The following is a 26,877-nucleotide window of genomic DNA, read 5'->3' as shown; positions in this document are numbered from 1 at the left end:
AACAGTTTTTACATCTGTCTATGTATTTTTGCTGCACAATACATATGCAAATCTGCATTTTTGGGAGGCAACGAAGGACACAAACATTACATCTGAAAAATGGAAGGATTTAGTTCATTATTTTTAGGCAATAGATCTCCTAAGTTTCCTCATACAGGAGCACATTAGATGGAAATCTACAGTAAGCGCCCATGGAAAGAAGCGTCAGTACCTGTAATTACAAAGCATGACATGACAAAACAAATTTTACTCAGGATCTTAGACTGATGGGCATAGTAGTCAGAAAAACATTTTACAAGAGATGCCCATCAGACAGCCTGGTTTATTCCAAGCAATAACTCATTCACAGCTGCAAGGCAGAGCCCAGCAGCTCAAGCAGTCCTCATTTCTCTATCCACATTCTCCTGGCTTTGCATCCAAGTTCTCTCCCTCACAGACCATGGATCCGGCAACCTTTCAGCTGTGCAAGACCTGCTTTAGGACAGGTAAGCAGCCTGGAAACACAAAGCACGTCACTGATTGTCTTTGTCTTTTGTGCAGCCTTCCCAGAAATGGTGTCCAGGAGCCATGGAGCAGCATGGCAGCCCTGCAGCACCCACTGCCTGCCCCATCCTAAGCCCACACCGGGCCTCAGCTCAATGCAGCCTCACCAGCAGCTAAAGGATGCTGGCGATGCACTCCGACCCAGCACCACACACCAGCGTCTGGACAGCTGACTCCAGATTACTTTTTATCAGGAGGGTTCTGGGAGAATTACCTTACACAATGTATTTCACAACAATTAAAGCGCCACACTACACACTGCAAATACCCTTCCTTTCCTCTGTGAAATCCACAAAAGCACTGCCCGCTGCTATCCATGTAACAAGCACTTGCACAGTGGCTGTGGTTCCATAACAAAGCATGCTGTTTTCTCCTTTTATCATCCAATTTTAAATGTTTCCTGAAATCAAGTCACAGAATTGTTATTATGCACGGAAGTTCCAAGCCACAAAGGCTCCTGGAGGGATGCACCCATGTTACAGCCCTACAGCTGGGAGCTTCACTCACAAGCATGAGTAAACTAAGCTTACATACCCTCCGATCGACATCAAAAGACCTCAAAAGAAGCCTTTCCAATGCCAACAGGTAACCTGTCCTGGCCAGACCATGCCTCTGCATCAAGGAGATGATCCTGACCACACGAATCCACTCGAACTCACTCCCAGCTGAATAGTGAGGAAGAGATCGCATATTCCCTCCAGATCACTGCGCACACAGTACCTGAATCTAGCAAAGAACAGCACAGAAAGCTTTTGAAGACTACTGTGAGGTTCTGGCCCCAAAAGCTAACAAACCCATTGAGTCACTACTAAACATGCATTCCCATCAGCAGGAACAGGAAGTTAACTGCAACAAAACAGAAGACAAAAAGCCTCCCACTAGCACACAGAAGCACATTTAAACTGAACTGCTGAATTATTGTCAGCTCTGTTTCACTTTGCCACTGCATAAAGGAGTGGATGACCCAGGGTACCCTCTGGTGTCCAACCTCCAGTATGAAAGCATCCCATAGGAACGCTACTACAGACTCATGCTCCAAGTCCAACTGCAAACTTCTCCAGCCCTATGAATACCCTAACACATTCAATGACTTCAAGCACCAATCCGAGCACAAATCCTCTCAAATCAAACCAATCAAGCCTAAAAAAGGAGTTTATGCATTCCAATAAATTATAGAAGCCTCTGGAGTGCCTACATCTTGACAGCACTACAGAGACCTGTGTGACTAGCTGCCCACCCTGCCTTTTCAGGAATCAGGGCTTACCTCCCAAGTCTGCTGGCTTTACCAAGTTTGGCACACCCTCCATCTGTATGTTGTCCTCTGCCTCAAACTGCTGATAAGCCTGAGGGGGAGAAAGAAAAACAGGCCTGCTAGAACACTAAATCAAGCCCGTGGGATGCTTTGGGATGGAACTAAGCTCCTGCTACACGAGGCAGGACAAGGTCCCAGCTCACTAATGAACCCTTCCTGGCATATGACCACCCGAAGGCTCTCCTTGGACAGCATTCATCTAACTCTGCTCTTAAAAGCTGGTCCCACTGCAAATGTACAAATCAAGAATAACCAATCCTAAAAGCCAGTAGGACTTCATGATCCAGTAAGCTGCTAAAGAACAGACACGACATCCACTGACTGAAACAGGGACTGAAGCTATCAAACAAGTATTTAGCTTGAAAGTGATAAGACCCGGAAACACAACAGAATGATTACAGTAAACTTTGCCATCCAAACCACTAGCACACTACTCCCTTAATTTAAAAACACACATATGCAGTTACTAATGTCAGCTGGTTTCAGCCTACTCTCACACTACTGCTCAGGCACATTAGCAGATTTACTTTGAAGCAGGTCAATTGCTGCTCTATTTTCCTACTCCATTTCATTTTAGCCTCCAGTGCAGTAGCACGAGTCTTTGTGGGCTCCTGAGCTAACCGCACGCTCTGCTCCATCTAGTGGACTGTCGATTCCCACACCACAAACCCCTGGTAATGTCTCAATCTAAGGAAGCTAATAGATGCCCTCAAAGATTAAACAGTTGAGGTTATTACTGCAAGGTTTTGATATCTGTGTGTCTGACTTGCCAGATTCAAGGTTGAAATCTGAAACATTTTAACAGTAGTTAGGAGCAGAGCTAGCAGCATCATTACAGCTAAAGTTAATATGAATCCATTCTGCATGTATCTGTAGCTCTTATAAAAGATGCTTACGAGGCTGGTGTCAGCCTCAGACACCCACCTAACATGTGAGGGAAGAGAAGGGGAAGGATTTAAGTGTTAAACCTCTGATTTAAAGAAACAACAGCACATCGTTGCGCTGCACTTCCCTGTAGAACTCAGAGGTGCCCTCTGCTGTCACAGGAATTCATGTCTGATCAAGTTATAAAACAAACAAAAGACATTTCAGCTAACAGTAAATTTTTCCTAAAGACTGACAACAAAAGCTTCTGAAAACGGCATGCACTGACTCTGTCTCTAAACATCTGTAGGACCTTCATGCTATTTAACTTGCTTTGTAGCTCCCATAGGACCCTGGGAGGGCTGGCACCGACCTTCCCTGCTCAGGTAACACCAACCCAAGGACAGAGGCACAACGGAAACTTACAGAGAAAACCAGCAGTGCAAATTGAGACGATGGGCTGCCAGGCCACAGAGCCACACAACAGCAGCACGTTTCTGTAACCAAACCCTTACACCTGTGCGCTCCTTTCAGCAGGAGTAGCTTACCAGCATATCCAGAATGCAACTCCTCACACCTTCCCCCTGCCGCCCCCCCGGAACAAACTGACACCACAGCCACTGAACACAAACACAAGTGCTTTATCCCATGCATGGGCACTAACGCAACGGGCATCTGCCCCTGCCACTCAGGCTTTCATTGCCTCCTGCAGCTCCCAGCACTCCCAGGGCACTGCTGGCCCAGGCTGCCACCTCTTCCCCTCTCCTATTCCTCCTCCAGAGCAGCAGTGTGGCAGCTCACTGATTTAGGCTGTGGCTGACAGCAAACAAATACATTTGTAACATATGGAGGAAAAACTGAACCACAGTAACTAGTAACTGGTTGACACAAAATAAGATGCTTTTCCCACTTCTTCAATTTCAAATGATAGGTTTATTCCAGCCCAGCTGGTTGGATGTGGCCACAAACATAATCTCACATGATACCTAAGTGCACAGAAGATTTTCTTTTTTAGTTCCCCATGTCATGAACCAGAAGGAAGAACAAGAAAACCTCGATGCAATTGGCACTGAATGATTCTGCAATGCAATACAGACATAAGTGATGATTATTTCAATACATTCAAGTATAAAATCATTAATATTGCAATGGAAAAAAAAAAAACAAAAAAACAGATCTCTGAGTTTCACATGGGGAAATCTAAGTCAGTAAAAACTGACAATTTTACAGAATCACAGAATTGTAGGGGTTGGAAGGGACCTCCAGAGATCATCGAGTCCAACCCCCTGCCAAAGCAGTTCCCTACAGCAGGTCGCACAGGTCGGCATCCAGGCAGGTCTTGAACATCTCCAGAGGAGACTCCACCACCTCCCTGGGCAGCCTGTTCCAGTGAAACATCATTTTCAGCTGCAAAACAATGTAAATACTGTTTTCATGCTTTTCACTGCTGTTCATTTAATTTGTGAGGTAACTCAGTTGCTGTGAGGTATAGCACATAAACTCTTAAGTAGGAGAGAATATTATCTACTCTGCTCAAGGGTTGGATACCATTTAGCACACGGAGTTACCTTCAAAGATGCACTCCACCTCTTACCCATTTTCCATTCTACATTATTAAGCATCTCCTGGAAAACAGCAGAAATACCAATAATGGCTACTGTAACATTTCACTAACTCCAACTTCAGCGTTAAGCAGTAGTAAGAGTTTAAACTACTTATTTTGTGCCAAAACAAATCATCACTCACTCTTACAGTTATTCTTCATCAGAAGGCATCAAAAAGGTCACCCAGCATCTGAACTCCTGTATCTGTGCACAGTACTTAACAGCAAGAATTGTAATTTCCAGCCCAAAGGCAGCAGACAGCTACCCAGTCCATCTCCATGATATAATACACCCAGAAGTGTTTAAATTCCACACCTAGGCTCATGCTTTGGCAAAACCACACAACAGTGTTTCACAGAGCTGTCTGTAAGGCTCAAAAATGCTTTAATTCTGAGACTGGAAAGTAGATCAATAACTGCATTCTGACATCCCATTTTCATCTACTATCTACTGCATTCCACCGACACTAATTACAGGTAATGCATTAAGTGGTATCCAATAAACTGACGTTGCTATCTCAGACTCTGTACTCTGATAAAACCTGGCTTGGCCTTCCTGTATCTGCTTACTGATCCCTGTGCCAGGCACCCCCAATTCCGTTACCAGCAATAACTCTACCACTGCTCAGAATGGTAACAGTCAGCAATACCACAGGCCCATTTAAATGCACAGATAGTGGTATAGGAAGTTGAAGAGAAAAAGAAACACAGCTGGAAGACTCAAAATCGCAACCACTGAATTAAAATATCGGCATCTTTGGTATCGTAGGATTTGTCTATAAAATAGGAGAGAATACAGTGAAGTTAGACTAGTTCAGGAATATACACAGCAGTATGGCTCTCACACCCTGGAAATGTAGATCACCAGAAACAGTTCAGTTGCATAATAGTCATGAGGTGCTCACAGCCATGTTCGTGCCTCTTTGATCTCACGGCATCGGCAACATTTCAAGGATTTGTAGGGCTTTCATGTTGTCTTAAACAACATTACCAACCCAAATCATAAGTAAAACCCAATGTTCCACACAGCTCTATCATTTCTTGAAATGCCACCAAGACAAAAGGCTTTTCTCCATCACAAAGATTTCTGAATGGCTTAAACTGAACCTAACTCCAGAACTTCATACCACTGTGGTAACTGTTTCAACAGCAGTATTTCTCACAAAAAAATAGTTCTAGCCACAATTCAGTGGTTCCACCAGAACAAATGAGTTCGTCATGCAAACAGTTTTATTAACAATACATACACGATGTAATTAAAGGCCTAAAATTGTACATACAGACACACTCAATGCTGAAGGCAAAAAGCGCTTCATGTCAACAGATTCACAGCAGTTCACGATGGAGTATATTGATGTGCATAACACCAAGTGCAATTTCTGCAACAAAACCCCAAGCCTGCTGCCGCATGTTAGCAGGAACCCAAAAGCCTCTTCCTGTGCAATCTGTTCTCTTTTATTGTAGTGACCGAAGTGACAGTAGATGTTATATGACACAATCTCAATGCCATAATCCTGCTGTCAGAGCACAGGGTCCCCCCACTAACAAGTCACCTGGGCTGTGGACACAGAGAGCAGGCATTCTGGACATACTGCCCTTCGTTACCAAAATAGACCACCCTACTTTGCTTCTAGCATTTGTTTTTGGCTGCTGCTTTCAACCATACACATTCCCATTCACAACAACCCTCGTATTTCTGATACTGCAGTATACTATACAACAACCAGTTTTTATCCTGACCTGATCTATGAACTACTGGAAATTAATAATCCTGGTTTCATCAGAGGAATTGTCTGTACAGAACCTGAGAACATGAAACTGAACAGACCTGTAAAAGAACCTGCCACTATGTTTTGCCAACAGCATTCAAAGTCACCAACAGATCATGGAGTCTGCTAACAAAAGTCACAGCACAGGAAGACAAGAAGTTCCCATTGTTCTGACAGGTCAAACTCTGGAAAGATTCAGCTGTGCATGCCATCTACTTTCGTAACAACACCAGTGCACCAGTACTCCTACCTGGCTGCAGACCCACTCACAACCATGAGAACTAGACTTCACAGAATAATTAAGCTGACAAAAGAAAGCTCTGTCTTGTTGCACTACAGGTACAAAAGTGACTAAGGAGGAACAAAAGAGAAACAATCATTGAAGGAAGGGGTATTCTGACAGCTGGCAGCTTGCTTCTAGAAGCAGATCTTATCCTGACCTGTCCAGGCTTGATACAAGCTGTCACCACATTTGTATGCAGCCCAGCAATAAAAGCTGGGTATTAACAGACATTCCAGTCTTAGGTCAATAGAAGTTAGCTTTCAATCACCTGTCATCAGCTGGACAAATTGATCACTTGAATTAATATGAACGTTATCTCTATACTCTGCTAGATGAAATTTAATGAAAACAAAAATCATAACCTTCACTGAACCCTTAACAGACTCACAGGAAAATAAGGAATAGCAGCACAGGTCTTTCTAGGGGCAGGGGAAATGAAACAAGGGGATTTTTAAGGCATTTTAATGTATTACTTTTCTACTGTTCATAAAACTAGAAGTAGACAAACTCATGATCAATCAACCACTGGCTCAGCCTGCAGCCCAGCTGGAAGCTTAAGCTGCACTACATTCGCTTCCTACCTCGCTACTTCAGGCTAACAAACCATTGCTACATTTTCTCCAAAGTTTCTTCAAGTTTTGTAATTTCACAGAACATCTCATAGTAGAAGCACTCAACTGTTTTTCTGTAAAAGCTAAATGCCTCATAATAATTCAAAAATCATACAAATGCTGATTAGAATAAGAAGCATTAATCAACCCAGCAGCACTTCTAAAGTTAAAGGCCACATTTATTTTTAGGACAGACAATGGTTCAATAAAACAAGTTTGCTCATGAGAAAGTTTATTCCGTAGTTATTTGTCATAAAATAAATTCTGAACATCTCCTAAGGAAGATGTTAAGCAAGAACACAGCATGATTTAAATGGAAAGCAAAAGAGCAGACATCAGAAGAATCAGGTTAACAATAACATAGCCTGCGTCTAATTGTTTTGCCTTAATCTTAAGGAAAACAAACTTGCACAGGAGTTACCTGTGAAAACACAGAAATCAGCACAGATACTTAGCATATGATTACCCATGTACAAAATAAATTTTAAATACAATAATGTCACATTAAATGAAGTGCAATCTGGTTGTACTCACTTTGATCAGCATAGTTTTTTGCTTTTAGTTCAAGCTGTCGAGTCTGTGATTCTAATGCTTCCACTCTGGTCTGCAAGTCCTTTTTCTCTTGTTCTTGAGAATCCTCAAACTCAATGAATTTCTAGACAGAAGAATACACTGAAATTAGATCCAATTAAACAAAACTTAGAAGCCTAACCAAAGCTACTAGATCATACAGAAGCAACAGATACAGCCATTCCCAGATTTGTTTTAAAGTAGAAAGCCCTGCACTTCAAGCAGCACACAGAAGAACATACAGAGGGCTTTACTGCAAAGAATGGTAATAAGCAGGTTTCCAAAACAACAGATCTACAGCCCACACTTAACCATGAAGGACACCAATTATGCTCCACTCTGGCATCCACTGCTCAAGCATCCCGCCTAGCTCGCTTTGCATCACTGCTACCAAGGATCAGCTCTCAGAGACACCTACCTGGGACCAAGAGGAGTGAATGGGTTCATTCCATCCCACCTCCACACACTGCCTGCCAACCCTGCACACAAACACAGCCCTCAGCATCCTTTGATTTGAATGAGCACTGGCCAAGCACACCTTCACCGGGAAGCCACAACAGCCCCCGCTGCAGCAGCTAACACAGCTGCTTATGGACGCACTCCAGCAGTGCCCATCACATCCTCTGCTACTTTGGTTTACCAAGGCATCACTCACAAAGTCCCAGAGTTCCCAACAGTTACAGTTCCATCAGTTACAGGGTAACAGCTTACTGTGGCAGTGGGAAGTGGTTTTATCAGGTACCATTTCTTGTTGGGACCATGAAAAAGCAACACGTGCAAGCAGAGTTATGTGAACCCCTTATAAACAGTACGTTACATGTTATTTGAAGGTAATATTTCCAAAGCTTTAACCAACACAGGGATCATAGCTTTTCACTCTACGAAAGAGGTCAGCTTAGTGGGGTCATCAGAAGGGCGGAACCATTATTAAGAAATATCTCAAACGTAGAAATGCATCAACATCTATGTAGTGGAACAAGAGTTCCTTTCAGGCAAGCTCTGCACAGCTATCACAGGACCACAAATGGCATTCATATGACTGTGCCTGAAGCAAAAGCAACTGAGCAGCAGCTGACACTAGCCCAGGTACAGCTGCTCTGGGTTCTGCAACTTAAAGATGAGTTCTTCCCTGCTCCAAAAAGACAGATGTGAAAAAGTCTTTGTATGTCACATCCTCCAAGATGTTTAGGATCATCTGTTTGACAGCGTACGAACAAAAATCTCAAACTCACAACCTGTTCAATCTCTCCTTTGTAGATGACACAATGGCTTTGCCCCTTCCACATTGAAAATTCAAGTCATGTGCAGCTTATTCATTCTTAGCAGACTCCCTTTTATAAAGGGACTTCAAAGTTTGACACAAATTTGGCACCAGGGCTTAATGCCAACACAGACTGCTACATTAAACATGGGAAACATGGAGGAAGAACTGTAACATGAAACTGTAACATCTTTGTCTAGCTGGTTCTCTGATGATAAGTCAGATGTGTCCCATAACTTGGGGAAGGCTGGTGACAATTATACTTTTGACTAAACAGCCGTTCAAAGCCTTCAGAATCACCGCTGCTACTCAAACTCATCGTTTTACCCTCACGTTCTTCAATCACACACATTAAGAGTGGTTTTGTTTTAAATGATTCGGGTAAATTTTCCATGGATTTTGCCTTCTTTTTGTTAAAGTTAGATTCTAAGTTACAAATCCCCAAAGAATTTTCCGAGGAGAGCTGGGTCAATTTCCCCCCCTCGCTCTGCTGTGCGCTATTCCAGACCAAGCCTCCAAACGGAGTGCCTGTGCTGCCGCAGCTCCCCGCGGCCCAGCGCACAGAGCGCCTGCCCTGACACAGCCTGTGTGAGCGCCAAGCGAAGAGCAGGCCGGCAGGCGACCGCTGCAGCCAAGGACGTGGGCAATTCGCTTGGAGCACTGCTCACTTTTGGCACTGTTTAAAGAAGATGCAGCAGCACATGCAGGAACACGCTGGCTGCTCACTGGATGTTACTGGATATTCTCTCATTTCAACCCAAGCTATTGGTTGCAAGAAATACTGAAGCAGGCAAAACCTGGCATTTCCGATTCCAAGTGACTTCCTCTCTAGCCCACAAAGTCATAGCTTACAACTCCCAAGAGAAGCGAGTTTTCTGGCTTTTTTTTTCCTACAAAGAACAAGCTGAAGGACAGCAAGATGTCTTTAAACACTCATTCCAATGACAGAAGACACTGAGCAAGCAAAGGGCTCAGCCTGCCCTTAGAAGACCACCTTGTTCAAGGCCCTTGGTCTGTGATGAGTAATGCCTGTCTGCATCCTAATTTTGACATACAATGAGGTATAAGCATGGGATCCAAAGCACACCTCCTTCTGCTTGTGCCTTCTGCTGAAATGCAAACCTCAGATACCTTCATAAGCTATGTTTAGTAACTCCCTTTTACTCCTCCCTGTTTTCTCCAGGCAGCGTCAACTATGTCACTTCAGACAGACATTTGTCTGACCTGCTCTTAAAGGCCTCTGGTACAAAGCAATATGATATACAAGTCTTTATATAGATTTATCACTATATTAAGCGTACCGCAATAATTATTGCAATGAATGTGAACGTGAATCACAGAACAGTGTAGCATATACAACTTGAACAACCACCCAAGCAAACAATCATTTGGTGACTGGGTAATATACAGTCACCAGAATTAGGCATTTCTTCCTACATTTGTCTTTATTGCCTCCTCCCTTACATGCTGGCATGCTTCCCTGACACGTGATCCAGGTGCAGCACTCAGCATATCTGATTCGAGGGTGCCTCCCACTTGGCTGCCTTCATCACCCTGTGACAAACACTTGAGTAACTTCCACTGTGACGATGCTCCCAGCCAAAGGCAGCTGTGTTCACGTACACACGTAAGGTCAGCTACAGAACCAGCTCAGCTAGACACAGTGCAGATAAAAATACATGGAGATGAAAACAACCAAGGATGAAGTTGATGCTGTTGTAGTAAACTGCCCATGTTTCCAGGTCCAAGTGAAACTCCTGCTAGACACGCAAAACCACAGCAGTAACAAGTTCTTCCTGCAGAAGAAAGACGTAAGATCACACAACACCAGATCTCTTATCCTCTCCCACTTCTTTGTTGCAGGGCTCACTGCCTCATTACTAGGTAGGAAGGTTAAGCTGTGCGCTGCTGTGAGCGGAACAACCCAATAGGAAGTTCCTCTATTTCTCCAGCTCTACCACAAAGTGCACCATGTTAAAAGCCAGGCAAATTACAGCAATTAGAAAGATCACAATCAGTGTCAAAGGGAACTGAAAAGATCTGGTACTTCTGAATTCTTCCTTATTTTAAAGTCGCTGTAACAGAAGTCCACAGACAACAATTTTGAGAACGTTTTTTAAACACTCAGTTCAGGAACTAAGCAGCAGATTAGGACATCAGTACACAGATGTTTCCAGTCAAACAGCAAACCATTAACATTCATCGAGGCACTGCTGCAAATAAGAACTCCTACAATGTCAAGCAGAAAATAAAAGGCGGCTCCTGAGTTTCACAGAATAGAAAGTCCCTCAGGACGGCCCAGCAGAGACATGGGATATCCAACTGCATGGCTCCCAAGTGTCTTTTCACTACCAGATTACACAAGGAACCTTCACAATGAACAGAAACAAGAACACATAGCCAATAACCTGCTGTGTCCAAGAAAATAGTGCTATATTCACATTCCTTCCTTTTCTTTCAGAGACATCACACGTTGCGTCAGTGTCACAACAATCAAGTCTGACAGCACAACTCCCAAGAGCATGCAAGGCTTTATACAACACTGTCATGAATACATAGCATAAGCGACCCCAAGAAGATGACCTTTGTGCTTACAGCAGAAAATGTGGTCTTTGATCCAGCTGCACTTTAGAAAGCATCAGTGAGCTGTCCTGGGAGAAGTAGTTTTCCAGACAGCATAACGCTGGTCCCTTTAAGTTCATTTATCATGACACAAAGAAACAGTGATCACAGCGAGTGTCTGAGGAGCCACAATAACAATTAATACTGTATTCTATTTCACCATAATATTGTGGTTTCTGTTTTGCTGCCCAAGGCCTGCTTGTTCCAATCTGGCAAGTGCTGCCTGCATTTCAAGCTTGATTGATTTTTCCTGTGAATTAGTTCAGAAAACATACATCATTCCCTTCTTCTTACCCTCTTAAGAACAATGTTTTAAAAGAAGCCTTTCCTATTGCCTGTATCAGAATGAGGGATTTGCAGCAACAACCTCCAGACCGAAGTCCACAAAGCAGTTAAAGCTGCTGTAGGACAGGGACAAGGAACGGTTTATCAGTCCAGGAGGCTGGGAACACCTGACACCACATTTACAGGGCAACACTTTTCACTCACATCCATAACATACACATATTCATACAGCGCAAACGACACTTTGCAAATTCAGTTGCCTTCATCTTCAGTCAGTTATTATTTTGATTTTTGGAAAATTTAGAAGGGAAACAACCCCAGAGACAAACATGGGACACAAAGTCTGGAAATAGACTCGTAAGATGGTTTGTTCTATTACAGGTAATGCTGTCAATCCAATTTCCTACAATGAGGGACAATGGGCTGAGAGCAGCCATCCTGCACAGCTGCCTTCTGTTGTATTGCTTTATACTCCAGGAGGAAAAAACAAAACAAAACAAAAAACCACAACTCAATGGTAAGGGTACACTCAGGTATTTTTACCCTTTTTCTGTGGCAACATCTGAAGCCAGAGCTCGAAATCGAGCGCTCCGCACCACCTGTTGCTGGCCGCGGCTTTGATGCGCCAACTTTGACGAGCCACAGTCAGGACAGCAGCTTCTCCCACGCGTTTTGCAGCGCATCGCTCCGCTCCGGGAACGCGCCCTGAGCCGAGCCGAGCCGACGGGTCGCCCCGACACGGCTGGGACACACGGCTGGGACGCGCGGGCGGGCAGCGCAGCCAACGCCCGTCCGCCAGCCCACAACGCGGCGCCGCTCCGCCGGGCCCGGCACTCGGAACGGCGGCGCGGAGCCCTCCGTAGCACCGCACGGCCCCGACCGCGGCGGCCTCGCCCCGGCTCGCCCCACGGCCCCGGCCCCGCAGCCGGCAGTAGCGGCAACAGCGGGGCGCCGGAGGGGCATCGAGCGCCACCGCCCCGCCGAGGAAGCGCGGAGCCGCCGCCCGCGGCCCCCCCGGCCCACGCACCTCCTCGGCCTGTTTGCGCAGCGCCTTCTCCCGCTCGTACTGCGTGAGGAGCTGCTCGTTGTCGTCCCGCAGCAGCTCCAGCTCCACGCTGGTCTCCTGGCTGTGGGCGCACACCGAGTCCAGGTTCTCCAGCACGGCCACCACCAGCGGCATCAGCTCAGCCACCACCTCCTCGTCGTAGCGCCCGATGAGCCGCTCGAATTCGCGGTAGATGGAGCCCGCCAGCCCCGACACCCGCTCCGACATCATGGCGGGGCCGGGGCCGCCGGGGTCCTCCTGGTACACCACGCCGTCCGCCAGCTCCATGGCGAGCGCCCGGCCTCAGGCGGCGGCGGCGCGCGGCGGGGCCTCGGCTGCGGCCGGGCCGAGGGAGGGACGGAGACGGGCGGGGGGCGGAGAGCGGCGGCGCGCGGCACTGACCTCACCGCCGCGCCGGGCCGGGCGGGGCCACTCGTCACGTGGCGGGGGCGGGGCCCGGCGGTGAGGTCACGCGGGCGGGGCTGGGCGGGAAGCGGGGAGCGGCTGAGGGTGATGGCGTGGGCGGGGCTGGGCGGGAAGGCGGCCGGGGGCGGGGCTGGGCGCAGTGCGGGTTGGCGCTTGTTGTGAGGGGGCCGCGTTGCGGCCGCGAGTGTTAGAGCGTCATGTAGCGCAGCGCGGGGCGTAAACGCATCGAGTGATTCACCTAGGGATGACTGACGTGGCTAAAACTAGTTTTCAGGGCTTAGCGGCACTGAAACGACGCTGAGTTCGCTGTTTTCGAATCCCTGATAGGAAAAAAAAAAAAAAAAAAAAAAAAGGCCTTGTATTCTGATAAATTAATATCGGAAATCCAAACTGTTAGCAGGAACCTTCAATGGAAAGCAAGGTCGCGCTTGCTGATAGAGATGGATTTCGTGGGATTTGGGGTGGTGAGTTGCGTGCTTTCTCAAGGGAATGCTGCCAGCTATTTCTGGCATTCGTTGTGAACTGGAAAGCGTCTACAGCGACGTGACAGCGTTAGAGATCTCCGTGTTCACAATACAATCCACCGCTGCGGAAACGGCTGCTTTCCCTCAGGAAAATAGCTTGCGTGTCACGGAGGGCGCCGGACGTGCGGCGGTGAGGAGCGCCGCGCTGCGCTGTGGTGGCCGCAGTGATTCCCGCTGCCATTCAGCAGAGCGGCGCGCTGTGCGCCCTCCTGGGCCGGCCGGCACAGCGCAGCTCCGCACCGCACGGAGCGCACAGGGCGCTGCATGCAGGGGATGGGCGCGGTTTTCTGTCCCTGTGTTGGATTCGTGTGTGATTCGCGATGGACTCGCAATGTCTGTGCTCAGACATCACTGATACTTCACATGGAAGTGAAACTGGTATTGAACGTGCCGCAGCCGGGGCAGCTGAGAAAAGACGCGATGTATGCTGCCCTGCTCACATCTCTTCACGGGAAATTTGCATTTACATTTTTGGAAATTGCCTCTTTGATGTCATTTCGCATTTTTCTTTAGCAGTCGTGCACTGAGAGAACGGCAGCTCCTCCCTGCTGGCTGGCAGGCCAGCTGCTATGGACAGCAGCCCTCTGATACTGCCTGCCCAGGGGAGCTGGCTGAGAAAACCTCTCTCCTTTCACATCATGCATGGTTTCACATTTACCCCAGTTGTTGGTATTGAGGAAGACGCTGAGAATTTGGAATGGGTGTAATTGCCTTATGTTTGCTGTTTTTTCCTTCCTTAAAGTGATCCTGAATCAGCCTTGCAGGAGGAATGCAGGCAGTTGGGAGGTAGCCCCTTTGGCTCTACCTGTTGGAAGGTCAATCCAGTAGTGGGGATTTTCCAACCTAGACCTCACTGCACTGTTCAGCATTGCTTCTGTGTGATGTGGACAGCTATAAACACCCACAGATGATTGTGAGGATAACAGTACCAATGGAATTGCTGCAAAGACTCTTCTGTCTGTATAGTTTTAGCAGCATTGCCATCATACTCGGCTAATTACACAAATACATTAGCTCCTTTTGGCAGAGAGCAAAAGTGGGTCAAGGTGTCTGCTGACAGCCTTTAAGGGAAGGGGTCTCTAAGGATATACTATTTTTATCCTCTTTCTATTAGCAAAGTTGATAGATGTGGTTTTATTTTCAAGTAGCTGGAGTGAGTCCATCCCAGAGCAGGCAGGCTGCTACCACTGCAGTCAGACGAGGAGCACAGGGAGAAGGGGCTGTTTGTGCTCCTGTTTTATTGCTGGTCACCTGGAAGTTTTCTACTGCAGATAAACGAAGTATTTAAAAATACGAACTTTTAAAAATATGAAGCAAAACTACTTGGGGCAACATGCAGGTGGCATAGGGATGTATCTTGTTGGCAATCTTACTATTTCTGATCATGTTTTATCATGCACACAATCAGTGTGAGATCGGAAACTCGGGGATGCATTAAAAATGGAGCAAGACTTGGAATTGTATCCTAGTTGCTTGCCAGCAAGTTAAGAAACATGGAAGGCCCCATCAGTTTAGTTAACTAATGGAGCATATGAAACAGCACGGAGGTGTTGCTCTTGTTACCTGAAAGCAGTGACAGCATGAGTAGAATGCAGTTCACACGCGTGGAGAAAGAACTCCTTGAAAAAGAAATTTGGTTTTGGATAATAAAATTATATTCCACATCTCTAGAAATAACAGTTTCTTTGAAAGTAAATTGATTTTGATTTACCAGGGAAGACAAATCAGTTTGGGACGAGAAGAACTTAGCTGGGACTTTATCCAGAGGAAGAAATTAATTCTATAGCTCTTTTTTGTCTTAAAGCACCACAGGGTTCAAGCAAGAATCGGGTGAAGGATTATGGCTGAAATAATCAGACAATAGCAGTAAGCTCAATGGAGGGCAGTCAATGGAGGCTGGCAGGGGGGAGCAACAGGGCACAGCACAAAATGTAAGGTGGGGGAGAACTCCCAGATTTGGGGTGGTATGGAAGCAGGATTTCAGCCAAGATCTTCACAGAGCTGTGCACAGAACAAGGCTGGGAGCTGCGTGCAGATACTCCTGAAGGTTGAAGCTGTTCACAGGCTGTTACCTCCGGCTTATTTAAAAGCCCTGGTTTTAGGTGAGTGAACAGCTGCGGCTCAGTGATGGTTATTTCACTCATTCATTCGAACTCTGTTGACTGAACACTTGGAAGTCTCCTTTCTCTCACCTCTCTGCTTGGCTGGGCTGCCTGGGGCAGGGCAGTGGTACATGAATAACAGTTCTGTGGTGTTTTATGCACTACATAATGAACAACGTGTGCTGCTCACCACGGACTAGCTCAGAAGTGCCGAAGACGACCCCTATTTAATGAGGGTACGAGGCTTGGCAGGGGCCACATGCAGCGCTGGGCTGAAGCTGCCGCCTGCATTGCCCACCCCATGGCAGCCCTCTCCGTCTATCGCCCGGCAGCTGGGCTGTAAGCGGCTGCCTGCTGCTGCCTTTGCCTGTATTTGCCAGTTCGTGGGGATCTTTTCTGTTTCTAAATACTGCTCTGCCTTTGAGAGGACTACAGCGTTAGGAGCTGTAACAGCAGTGTGAAATGTCTAAAAAAAAAAGGTCTATATATCAACAGAACGTAAGCGGAAAAACCGTTCGCTTTCAGGCAGGCCCGCGGAGCACAGCCCGAGCATCCGCGCCGCTCCACGCGCTGCTTTCGGCCGCGGGAGCAGCGGGCTGCCTGCAGACCCGACGCGCCGAGCGCCCCCTGCTGGCGGGAGGCCGCGCCGTCGCCATGGCAACCGTGCGGGCTGGATGGCCCGGGGGCGGCCCGGGGTTAAGCCGGGCTGGACGGCCGCGGCAGCGCCAGAGCCGTGCGGGGCTGCCGGCAGGTGAGACGGAGCGGCGCGGAGCGGGACGAGGAGCGGGGCCTGCCCGGGCTGGGCGGGGTCTGGCTGTGCTCGCGCGTTTACCTGTGTGCGGGTGTGTGTGCACGTGTGTGTGCTGTGCTTGAGCGAGCTGTGCGCCGAAACTGGAGAGCAGCCATTGACAGATGAAAATGATGTTTATGGATTGATATTTTGCCCTGAATCGCAGCCAGCAGTCCCTCCGTGGTCCTTTGTTTTTGTTTTATTTACAGCTCTTCTGCTCTTCGCGTTTGCTAATTGCACGGTTCTGTATTTTGCAAACTTACTGTTGCCTAGTTACTTCTGTAGCATTGTGCCCATCGTGCAGATCGACCTTCAGGTGCTGCCGATGTGCACAGCTCGCCAGGTAAGAACTTCAGGTCTAATGATTGCAGCAGAACACCAGACCGGGGCTGGGGCTGTGCTTGCTGCTGACCCCGTGACGGTGGCTGCCCCTGGCCAGGACCATGGCTTCCATCTCAGAGCGCACCTTCATTGCCATCAAGCCTGACGGCGTGCAGCGGGGGCTGGTGGGAGAAATCATCCGGCGCTTTGAGCAGAAGGGTTTCAAGCTGGTGGCCATGAAGCTGACACATGTGAGCTGTCCTTCTCTTGTGTTCTTAATAGGAATATCAACCTGAAAACAGAGCAGCAATGATAAAGAGGAGTGCTCAGAAGTGTTAAACCTGGAATTCTGATAAGTCTTTGGGTGTTTTGGAGAAGTTCCAGTTGCCAGCTCTGGCTAAATGCTTTAGACATGCTAAGCACGCTAATTTTAGTAACTTGATGTCCTTAGTCTGAGGAGAACATTCTTGTAGGTGCACCCTATTCTCAATTGATATCTCTGGATATATTCAACAAATGCCAGGTCACATAAGCTACCTGCATTGGCAATGGAGACCTTCGGAAGTTCAGATATAGCTAAGGCCAACAATTGAAACCCACATTTACTAACAGTTCTAGGAACTTAGTAGAAATGCTGATTTCGAAGTGTGCGTTTGCAGCTAACCTACGTGATTGCAGCACACTCTTACAGAAAGCTTTCTGTTGTTGTGGGGGGTTTTGATTATTTGTTTTTTAATGCAGGCCTCTGAGGACCTTCTGAGGGAGCACTACATCGACCTCAAGGACCGCCCGTTCTATGACGGCCTGGTGCACTACATGCACTCCGGGCCTGTTGTAGCTATGGTGAGTCCTTACCAATGACGTTTAGCCGAGGAAAACATGGCGCTCAGCTGCCTCACAAAGAGGCCTGCGTTACCTACTGGATACTAGCTTACCTTTAACAGAGATTTTAGAAACTTAGATTTAAATAATGAGGTTAGGAAGCATAATCAGGAAGATGCACTGCAAAGTCAGTTTAAAAAAATATATGTTTTGCCATAGTCTTTCTCACAATTGAAACAATGTGTTGAGGAAGAGGGCAAGGGGAAATTGAGAACCAAAGGTGAGAGAGTAAAGCTGCACGAAAAATCCACTATGGAATAGCATGTGTTAATCAAGCAGAGAACCCATGGTGAAATAGACATTACTTTCAAGTTAAAGTAACTTTGAAAACCTTGTTTAGTCTGATTTTATTAGAAGGAGCTTTTTCCTTTATGATGTGGTTGTGAAATAATTGAACTGGATGTCAAGATCCTCAGTGAGCAGAAAGCTTTTCTGGAGGAGTGCTTCACAGCCTGAGAGTCAAAGTCATTCTCTTCCCATGAGCATTGCAGATGGGTACTGAGAATCTCAGAAAAACTGGAGATAAAATAAGCCTTGCTGTTAGGATGGTGGCTTGTGCAGTGATGGACAGCACTGCGTTGTTCTGGAACACATTATTAACTCTACTTCGTCTACAGATAAGATTTTATCATCTTAATGCATTTTTTTTCCCCAAGGTGTGGGAGGGTCTTAATGTGATTAAGACTGGAAGAGTGATGCTGGGGGAAACTAATCCCATGGATTCCAAGCCCGGCACTATTCGTGGCGACCTCTGTGTGCAAGTCGGAAGGTATATCTGCACAGCATTGATAGCACCTGAAGATAGGGCAGCACAGCGGTGTCACGGCGAGGCAGAGCTGTGCTGCAGGCTGCCCGCCCTGGGGCACTGTGGCAGCGTCCAGAGATGGAGAGAAGGCTGCAGTGCTCACAGTGACAGAAGCGCTGAGCAAAGCTGGCACAGCCTGCCCTGTGCCTGCTGCTGCCTTACCGTTACGTACAGCTTCTGCGTGCAGTGGAGACCACTTAAAGATGGAGTGTTCTTTGCTTTGAGGTTGGAGATTACATTGCTTTTGTATCAATCTTTTCCTAGGAACATCATACATGGGAGCGATTCTCTAGAAAGCGCCGAGGCAGAGATCAACCTGTGGTTCACTCCTGAAGAACTGGTTGACTACAGGAGCTGCACTCACGAATGGATCTACGAGTAGAACTGAGGCGGCCTTCGGTCTCATGGCTGTGCTCCAGTTAGCTCCATCCTGCACACCACCTCCTGCAAACCTGCTTCACAAACCTGCCACATGCTCCGCTGTGAACGCTGATCGGTGGTTGCTGTTGCTTTGGTTAGAAAACTACCGAGCTGTAGATAGGAACGTGCTTTAAAAAGCGTCTCGGATGTTCATGCGGGTGGTAGAGGTGAAATTAAATGGTAGAGAAGCAAAACGTTCCTCGTTAATAGCACAGAAGGCGGCTTCACGAAACGCTTCGCAGCTGCAGGGAGGCAGAGAGGAGCGCGGGCGGGGCGGGGCGGGGCAGCGCGGGGTGCCGCGGGGCTGCTGGGCTGCGCGGGGCGGCGCTGCGAGGGGGGGGGGGCCCCGGGGACGCTCAGAGCCAAAGTAGCTACGGGAAAAGAAACCTCTTTATTTCTCATTGCAAAACGTGCTGTGCCTGCATGCAGAGCTCAGTGAAATGACAACTTGTCTCCAGATTGACGTGCTTTCTTTATTTATGCACCGGATTTATGTAGCGTTTTAAGGAAGGATTATAGGTCAGGCTTTTTTGAAACCCCCTTTTTATGTGAAAAGAAGATTTAATATGAGAACGGATGAGTGTGATCCACTTTCAGCCAGGAAGCACACGGGGAAAAATGGGATGGAGTCTGCTTTGCTGCTCAAACTGCTAACAGCTGTGATGGCTCTGCCTGTGATGGCTGCACGTCCAGCACAGCCTGCTTTGGGATGAGGTGTTTCAGAAGCGACTCCAGAATTGTTTTTTATTTAATCGTGTAAAGAAATCCGTCCACAATAATGCTGAGCATCTTTCAGTAGGGACGGCTGCTCCTGCTGGGGAGAGCATCAGCCAGCAAGCATTCACTGACTGCATGGATGTCGATGCCATTTATCAGCTCATTTATCCATAAATGAGTTTCTTGTAGCATTCCTTAAAAGCAGCACTCGTGTGTCAGTAGTTGTTTGCACTCCACAGCACTCAATTATTTCAAATACTGAAGCCCCATGGAACTGAGATCATCTCTCTATGGTCATGGAGGCGCTGAGTACCGCAGAGGAGATGCTCCAAAGTAAATGTTTGCCTTTTCTTACGTGAAATAAAGGGTTATTTTCATCACACTGCCTTAGGGCTAATTAATTAATGAGTCTAATAAGCGGGAACAGATTAGGTACCAAAGTGCGGGTGAGGCCGTCAGGCTCTCGTGCCGACAGGCGTTGCTGCACGAGGTGCGTGATGAAGCTAAATATCCTGCATCGCTTCGCTTCTCACTATGGGGGGAAAAAACCCAACATTTTGTCACCCGGCTGCTATTCGCTGCTATTACCGCGCTGTCCATCCCCGAGCTCCGCTTTTCATCCCTCATTTTCACCGCAGAGCGCAGCGCTAACTGCTGCCCCGGCCGCGGAGCCGCAGCGCCAATCCCCGCGCACGGCCGCATTGCAGCCTCCCCTCCGCCCCTCCCTCCCGCAGGGCGGCTTCCGGCGCACGGCCGCCTCCCCCTCCTCCTCCTCCTCCTCCTCCTCCTCCTCTTTCTTCGGCGGCTGCGGAGCTGCGGGAGGTGAGCGCGGCGCTGGGTCGGGTCGGCGCGGCGGGAGGGGATCCGAGCGGGGCGGGCGGTTCTGTGCGGGCATCGGCCCGGGGGGGGACGGGATGGGAGCGGGGCGGGACAGTGCGGGGCAGTGCGGGCCGGGCGCCACGTGGGCCGTGCGGCGCAATGGCGGAGGGGCCGCGGGCCGACCTTGAGCCGGGGGGCTCCGATTGAGGCTGTGCGCTTTTGTTCCGCAGCACCATGGCTGCCAACTGCGAGCGCACCTTCATCGCCATCAAGCCCGACGGCGTGCAGCGGGGGCTGGTGGGAGAAATCATCAAGCGCTTCGAGCAGAAGGGCTTCCGCCTGGTGGCCATGAAGTTCGTGCACGTAAGTCGAGGCCGGAACTGCCGGCCGTGCCCGGCGCTTTCTTTCCGTCGCCCCCGCGGGCCCTGGGACACGAGTCCGTCCCGGCGGCCTTTCGCGCTCCCGACGTCGAGTAGCGCAGCGGCGGCCCGGCCGAACCGGGCGGCCGTCGGCGCTCCACCTGCCCGAAGCGGCGAGCGGCACCGCGGGGTCAGCGGGGGGGAGAGAGGAGCCGAGCCGGAACCGCTGTGCCCCACCGCCACCCCGCGAGGAGAGCGGCTGCTGCAGTGCCGGTGGCGTTACGGGGCGCTGAAAACAGCTGCGGGTGCTAAATCTTACAGCGGTGACGCCTTGGTGGGATGGGGTGGGGGCTGCCCTACTCACATACTCCCTTCGTCCTCCCGCAGGCCTCTGAGGACCTTCTCAAGCAGCATTACATCGACCTGAAGGATCGGCCCTTCTACCCCGGCCTGGTGAAGTACATGAACTCCGGCCCCGTTGTGGCCATGGTAGGTGCTCGTACTGAGGGAAAGCTTCCTCAGATCTGTGAAAGATGCGCGCTTAAAGTTTCTGCTGAAATGCTTCCCCTGTGTTAACATTCCCCCAAGCTTATTTTCTGCACAAAAAAAACCCCTTAAAGTTTGGGGGTAAAAAAAGGAGAGAAGGCGAGGGTCACTGTCCCACAGAAACCCACCTGAAGGGGTTTCTGTTTTGTGGTGAAGCCCTCACCTTGGACCAGCTGTCACTGCGCAAGGTGTGCAATTCTGCATAAGCATGGACTGATGTTGGTTTGCTGTCTTTTCTCCCCTGTAGGTGTGGGAGGGGCTCAATGTGGTTAAAACAGGCAGAGTGATGCTGGGGGAAACCAACCCTGCGGACTCGAAGCCCGGCACCATCCGTGGGGATTTCTGCATCCAAGTGGGAAGGTTGGTGCTCAGCTGCTTCTCTATAGAGATCACACTTAGCAGGGGTAGGGAAATCAAACTGCTGGTGGCTAACCTGGTCTGATGGGGTTTTATTTGCAGGCTGCAGCCTATAACAACCACTTAGGACAATGGCTGGGTACAAAACTTCTTAAAATTCATCTGCGTGGCAGAGCTCCATGTAAGATCAAGCAGTGGCTGCTGCAGTAGCATAGCCCCATGCCCCCACCCTGCTGGGTGTAGTGAGCAGAGCGTATGGGGAACTGTGCAAGTGCTGTACCCGGGATAAGGGTTGTAGCTTTAGGTGCTTCATCCCCACTTCTTCCGTATGGCGTTTCCACTTGTAGAGTTTTTTTCTTTATATTAAACAACGTTGCATTGGTCCACAGAAACATCATCCATGGCAGCGACTCTGTAGAAAGTGCCCAGAAAGAGATTAACCTTTGGTTCAAACCAGCGGAGCTCATCGACTACAGATCGTGTGCACATGACTGGATCTATGAGTGATGCCAGTTTCCACAATGAATTGTGCCTTCTGACTCATCTCACTCCAGCTAACGATCTGGGAGCAATTAGCACAGCGGTTATCTTGACGACTTTTCAGAACCATCAAAAATAAATGGATAATATAAATGAACTGCTTACGGTGTGTTCATTCTAGAACAGACCTGTTGTGCTGAACTCAGTGCGGTGTGAGGAACGCTCGGTTTTCCTTGCAGAAGGAAGAGCTGTGTTTCAATACGAGCTTCTCCACCTGGGTGAATGGGGAGGGAAGGGACGCTGCATCTCCTGGCACAGAACTGCACTGGAAGGAAAACCTGATGCTCCCCCGTGGCAATTTCCAGCACACTGTGCAGCTATTAACAGCAGCTGTGAAACCTAAGGCCAGGAGTAAAACCTGCGCTGCATAAAGCCTCCACCTGACACTGCATGGCTCCCACAAACACCTTCCCTACCCCCTGCCTGCAGGCTGCTCAGCTGAGCGCTCACAGCACCTCCGGGCTGTAAGAAGCTCCTGGGTCTGCACTGTGAGGGAAGGAAGGAGCTGCAGTACAGCTCTGTGCCAAGGAGCAGCTCTTCAAGGAAACGACATTCAAGAACTGACTTGTAACGTTTTTATTTTGTGTAAAAAAGGCAAATTTAGTGAATTATTTTCATCTTGTACACAAAGTTATAATTTTAATGCTTTTCACATCCATGCTGAAAATCTGCGGTCTCATAAAAATGAAAGTAACATTTAATTTCTCCAAAAGCATTATTTCCACTTATGTACATTGCATGAGAAAGTCTTAAATACTCTCTCATTGACCACACAAGTTACCAAGAAAATAAAAGATAAATTTGTACAGATATTGATTTATATATCAAATACATACAGAAATGATGTAAAAACCCCATTTGTTTCACCTCCATTCCCGCCCCAACGTTTCCCCAGGGCCGGAGCTGACGCCCATGTGTATAAATGGCTGTGGCTTTAAATATGAAAATTAAAAGGAAGAAAAATTCAGTTTAAATCACAGTTTTTAAAAATCCCTTCCCAATAAAGGATTGTTACCAAATATATTAGCACCATTGTACAAATATTGACAGGAGAGGGTATTCACATCACATAAAACAACAAGAATAACAAACAAACACTGAAACCCGTGTTAGTATCCGTAGAACAAAGAGTTGATAACCGCCTTCGCTTCCTCAGGTGCAGCAAGGAAAGGGTTTGAGCTGTGTTCAAATGACAGAACTCAAAGACCACCAGGAGGGTTCCAGCAACAGAGGGGAGCTGCACGGCACGGCGTCCTGCTTTGCCAAATGCTGCCAGCCTGCCCCAGCGAAAGCTCCGCATCGGACACTGCTCTGCCTTCCGCCCACCAGGCTGCTCAGAGCAAAGCCAAGGACAGCAGAAGCATTCTGCTGCTGATGCTTCCATGCACAGCAAAGCCTACGCCATGGGTTCCAGCAGGGACCTGCAACCCACAGCTGAAGAGACATCCTCTGAACACCTCGTGGATTTGCTCAGGTGTCCAGAAACCTCCCGAGGCAACGACCCGAATCCCTGACGGCTTTGCTTAGGACAGATTCCAGCACAGCTGACAATTAACAACGCCGGTATCTTCTGAGTACGGACACAAACGTCACTCCTGCCTCAACACAACTCCGACTGAGTCCCGTGCACACCAGAACGCAGGGCAGCTCACACACGTAGTGTTTGATCAAAGAAACTTGTTTTTAAAGAACACTTTAAAGACCGACAGACTTCCAACCCGATTCCTACGTTTCTCCAGCACAGGAGATGCGTTCAAAGTGCCATCTTTGCCTCTCAGCAGTCTAAGCCTACAGGTTGGCCACGCCTGGGAAGCCAGGCTCTGACCTGGGCAATGCATGGGAGCCCAAGGTTTCCTGGCTTGGCAACATCCCTTGCCATCATAGCCCAAATTTCACATCAAGAAACAAATTAATGCGTGTTTTTCTACTGTACTGAAAAGCAGCTGATGAGAGAAGAAAGCAAGGATGTGCCCAACTCATTCCAGCTGCCAGTGGCAATTTGGAAGTTGTCACATCAAAAAACATGAATAAAATCAACAGCGATGTACTTACCAAATCAAATCAATGTTTGCAGAACTGGATTTTATGGCAGCATAAATGAAGAGCATAGGAAAAAAATAATAAAATTAAGGTTCAAAATGTCATTAACAATGGTCTCTAAACCTACTCCTCCAACTCAGGGTGATCAGAAGAAATGCTCCATGAGGGTCAGGCTCCGAGAGGACGGATGTGAAGCCTACCAAACAAGAGAAAGTCCCTTTGCTATGGCTATTGCAGAGAGCCGAAGAGTCACCACCTGAAGTTACAGATACCTATAATCCAGTAACCAGGTGCTGTCCGTGTACGAAGCTGTTGTTAAAAAGGGGTCATTATGGACATTTTTACTGGTAAGGGAAAATTCCAGACATTCCTATGCTATACAGGACAGCTTGTTTCTTTTTAATTCCAGTAGTAAATACAAAACTTTACATAATTAACCCCTCTTGCATAGAATGAGGTAAACCTGTGCATATTACCAACACTTTGTACCCAAAGTTAGAGCAATATTTTAGAAAAGAATCAACTTGCTGGTTTTCAACTTTCTATGCACTTTTTTCTGTTTTTAGGTTTGGACAACAGTATACAGAAATGGTCTCCTGGGGCTCTGTGGGTTGATGTCCTTAAAGCATTTCTTAGGCTGCAGGAACACAGAAGTTAACTGTTTCGACCACCAATTTTCTAAGCCCTACCTTGTGGTTAAGAGTCAAATAATCACTGTACTGCTCTGAAGGGGACCTACTAAGATCCAGAAGCACTTATAGAACATACGCAGTTAATTCCTGAGAGTTTAGTTAATGAACCTTACTGGTAAAAGCTAAAGCTCTTGATGCACATTTTTCCAGTCACAGCTCTGCAGGGTGATTGATAATTTCACTCATCAACTCCATCAATGAAGCCATCTACAAAAACATACAAAGTCTAAAACCAAGGAAGGAAAATCCAAATAATTAAGGGCTCACGTGAGAATACTTTGTATTACGCTACTAGTCAGTCATTTGCACCCTTCTGCTTAACTTTTGCCTTTAAAACATCTGGACAGAAAGCAGGTGGGATTAATGGGATATCTGAAGCAAGACGCAAGGATCGAGGCAACAAACATCCAGCTGGTGAGTGACGTGCTACGCTGTGTGCCAGCCGTGTAACGTTCTCAAGTCTCAATTTCCACCTCACAACACTGCAGCAAGAAAGGAACACTGCAGGCTGTGCAGAGCTGAACATCTGGCTCCTTTTAGGTCAACCGAAACCACAGGGAACATCAGTTCTGAATGTTCGGAAATAAGCTTTACAGATGGTAAGGAAACGAGGTCTTTCTGAATGGAAAGATACAATCAGAAGAATACAGAGAAGTTCCTTCCACCACCAAGGGAGGCCTCGGTTGCTGTCTAGGTTAAATCCATCGTTATCTCTCATCTTCCAGAGCAGGGAATCCTCTGAAGTTCCAGTTTGGCAGAGATAGGGCTCTGTAAACATTTGCTGGAGCGTTTCAAGACAACAGATATCCACGTGGAGACAAGAGAGCTGCAGTCCCAATCCAGTGCCCACTGCGGCCAACGAACACAAGGCTACTGATATCACTGGGCACTGGTTCAGACCCTAAGGAACTATATATTTTAATTTAAAAAGCATCATATAAAAAAAACGCATTTTAAACTAAATAAAAACACATTGAAAAGTTAAAAAATCTCCCCAGGTGATGGCTCCATTGCAGCTGGGGCTACTCACCAAGTAGAGCTCTACAGGGCGATCCTCCTCATACCATCTGTGCCTCCAGATCAGGGCTCAAATGCCTTACTTCACAATTAAAAACAAACAAACAGAGGTGTGACCAGTGCAGTTCACAAGAGTTTAAGTATCTCCCAATTTGTACCAAAAAGGTTCATTTGTGGTGACAGTTCATTTGTATTTGCAACTACATCTTCCTCCAACGCTTCCCACGATCGTGCTATTTAAACTCTAATCTTACAAAAAAATTAGATTTTCAGTTCTTGTTAACAATGCACAATAGATCTGAACTTGAAAATATTACAAAACTCTTGCAAAAGCTTCAAATGCAACACAAAAAGTGTCCGTTCTCGTTTTTAATAAATTGAAAAAATCTTTTTTCACTAAAATAGTTTCCCCGTCCTTCCAAAAAATTCTGAACCGAGTGTAGCTCATCTACAGATAGCAAAGTGCCCCCGGTGCAGCCATCCACGCTGCACCATCAAAGCGGGAACAAAACCAGTCAGACTTGGAGAAAGGCTCCTTTCCTATCACCAATCCTGCGCCCCTCGCTTCCTTATGCTGCATTATGGTTCTTGCTTTATGTAGAAGCTGGCAGATCCGTTGCTCTCCTGGTCAGACGCTCCTTGCAGGAAGCTGTACTCCTCTCCATCCAGCATCTCCTCCTTCAGCTGCAACGAAGTCACTGGAAGCAGATGAACAGGTAAGGTCTGTAACATCCCAGTGAGCACAACTCACT

The 26,877-nt window shown here is 47.7% G+C and overlaps 4 protein-coding genes across 15 annotated transcripts in view; 2 read left to right on the top strand and 2 right to left on the bottom strand.

Annotated features, from left to right (window-relative positions):
* The window catches only part of SPAG9 (sperm associated antigen 9), a 57,905-nt gene extending 44,834 nt beyond the window's left edge, over nucleotides 1–13,071 (bottom strand). For all 4 annotated transcript variants that reach the window (XM_042865010.1, XM_042865012.1, XM_042865011.1 and 1 more), the window contains exons 1-2: nucleotides 12,751–13,071; nucleotides 7,520–7,640 (exon numbers count right to left, since the gene is read on the bottom strand). In XM_042865010.1, coding sequence (XP_042720944.1) covers nucleotides 7,520–7,640; nucleotides 12,751–13,056 — 427 coding nt within the window. In that variant the 5' untranslated portion in view covers nucleotides 13,057–13,071. The remainder of the gene's footprint in view (nucleotides 1–7,519; nucleotides 7,641–12,750) is intronic.
* Nucleotides 13,072–16,528: 3,457 nt separating this feature from the next.
* On the top strand, nucleotides 16,529–19,232 carry LOC122176503 (nucleoside diphosphate kinase-like). Of its 2 annotated transcripts, XM_042865075.1 has the most exons (6): nucleotides 16,547–16,571; nucleotides 16,896–16,953; nucleotides 17,050–17,182; nucleotides 17,673–17,774; nucleotides 18,470–18,582; nucleotides 18,883–19,232. In XM_042865075.1, exons 3-6 carry the CDS (start codon nucleotides 17,054–17,056, stop codon nucleotides 18,998–19,000), a joined length of 462 nt encoding a protein of 153 aa, XP_042721009.1. In that variant the 5' UTR covers nucleotides 16,547–16,571; nucleotides 16,896–16,953; nucleotides 17,050–17,053; the 3' UTR covers nucleotides 19,001–19,232. The 2 variants fall into 2 exon arrangements, with proteins under 2 accessions (XP_042721008.1, XP_042721009.1); XM_042865074.1 differs by lacking the exon at nucleotides 16,896–16,953 and having other exon boundaries at nucleotides 16,529–16,571; nucleotides 16,982–17,182.
* A 1,249-nt stretch (nucleotides 19,233–20,481) lies between these two features.
* On the top strand, nucleotides 20,482–22,473 carry LOC122176502 (nucleoside diphosphate kinase). Its single transcript, XM_042865073.1, has 5 exons — nucleotides 20,482–20,577; nucleotides 20,805–20,937; nucleotides 21,321–21,422; nucleotides 21,727–21,839; nucleotides 22,226–22,473. The coding sequence occupies exons 2-5, from the start codon at nucleotides 20,809–20,811 to the stop codon at nucleotides 22,341–22,343; spliced, it is 462 nt and encodes a 153-aa protein (XP_042721007.1). The 5' UTR covers nucleotides 20,482–20,577; nucleotides 20,805–20,808; the 3' UTR covers nucleotides 22,344–22,473.
* Nucleotides 22,474–23,114: 641 nt separating this feature from the next.
* The window catches only part of MBTD1 (mbt domain containing 1), a 28,042-nt gene continuing 24,279 nt past the window's right edge, over nucleotides 23,115–26,877 (bottom strand). For all 8 annotated transcript variants that reach the window (XM_042865069.1, XM_042865072.1, XM_042865064.1 and 5 more), the window contains one exon: nucleotides 23,115–26,823. In XM_042865069.1, the coding sequence (XP_042721003.1) occupies nucleotides 26,705–26,823 (119 nt within the window). In that variant the 3' untranslated portion in view covers nucleotides 23,115–26,704. The remainder of the gene's footprint in view (nucleotides 26,824–26,877) is intronic.

This window comes from Lagopus leucura, unplaced genomic scaffold, assembly GCF_019238085.1.
Source record: "Lagopus leucura isolate 7727_CA_CO unplaced genomic scaffold, USGS_WTPT01 Super-Scaffold_797, whole genome shotgun sequence".
Lineage (NCBI taxonomy): Eukaryota > Metazoa > Chordata > Aves > Galliformes > Phasianidae > Lagopus > Lagopus leucura.
This window is presented reverse-complemented; position numbering and strand designations above follow the sequence as displayed.

Coding starts and splice junctions, on each gene's coding strand:
- LOC122176503 (XM_042865074.1), top strand. CDS start 17,054: ATGGCTTCCATCTCAGAGCGCACCTTCATTGCCATCAAGCCTGACGGC. Junction 17,775..18,469: donor CCGGGCCTGTTGTAGCTATG/GTGAGTCCTTAC, acceptor TTTTTCCCCAAG/GTGTGGGAGGGTCTTAATGT. Junction 18,583..18,882: donor CTCTGTGTGCAAGTCGGAAG/GTATATCTGCAC, acceptor ATCTTTTCCTAG/GAACATCATACATGGGAGCG.
- LOC122176502 (XM_042865073.1), top strand. CDS start 20,809: ATGGCTGCCAACTGCGAGCGCACCTTCATCGCCATCAAGCCCGACGGC. Junction 21,423..21,726: donor CCGGCCCCGTTGTGGCCATG/GTAGGTGCTCGT, acceptor TCTCCCCTGTAG/GTGTGGGAGGGGCTCAATGT. Junction 21,840..22,225: donor TTCTGCATCCAAGTGGGAAG/GTTGGTGCTCAG, acceptor ATTGGTCCACAG/AAACATCATCCATGGCAGCG.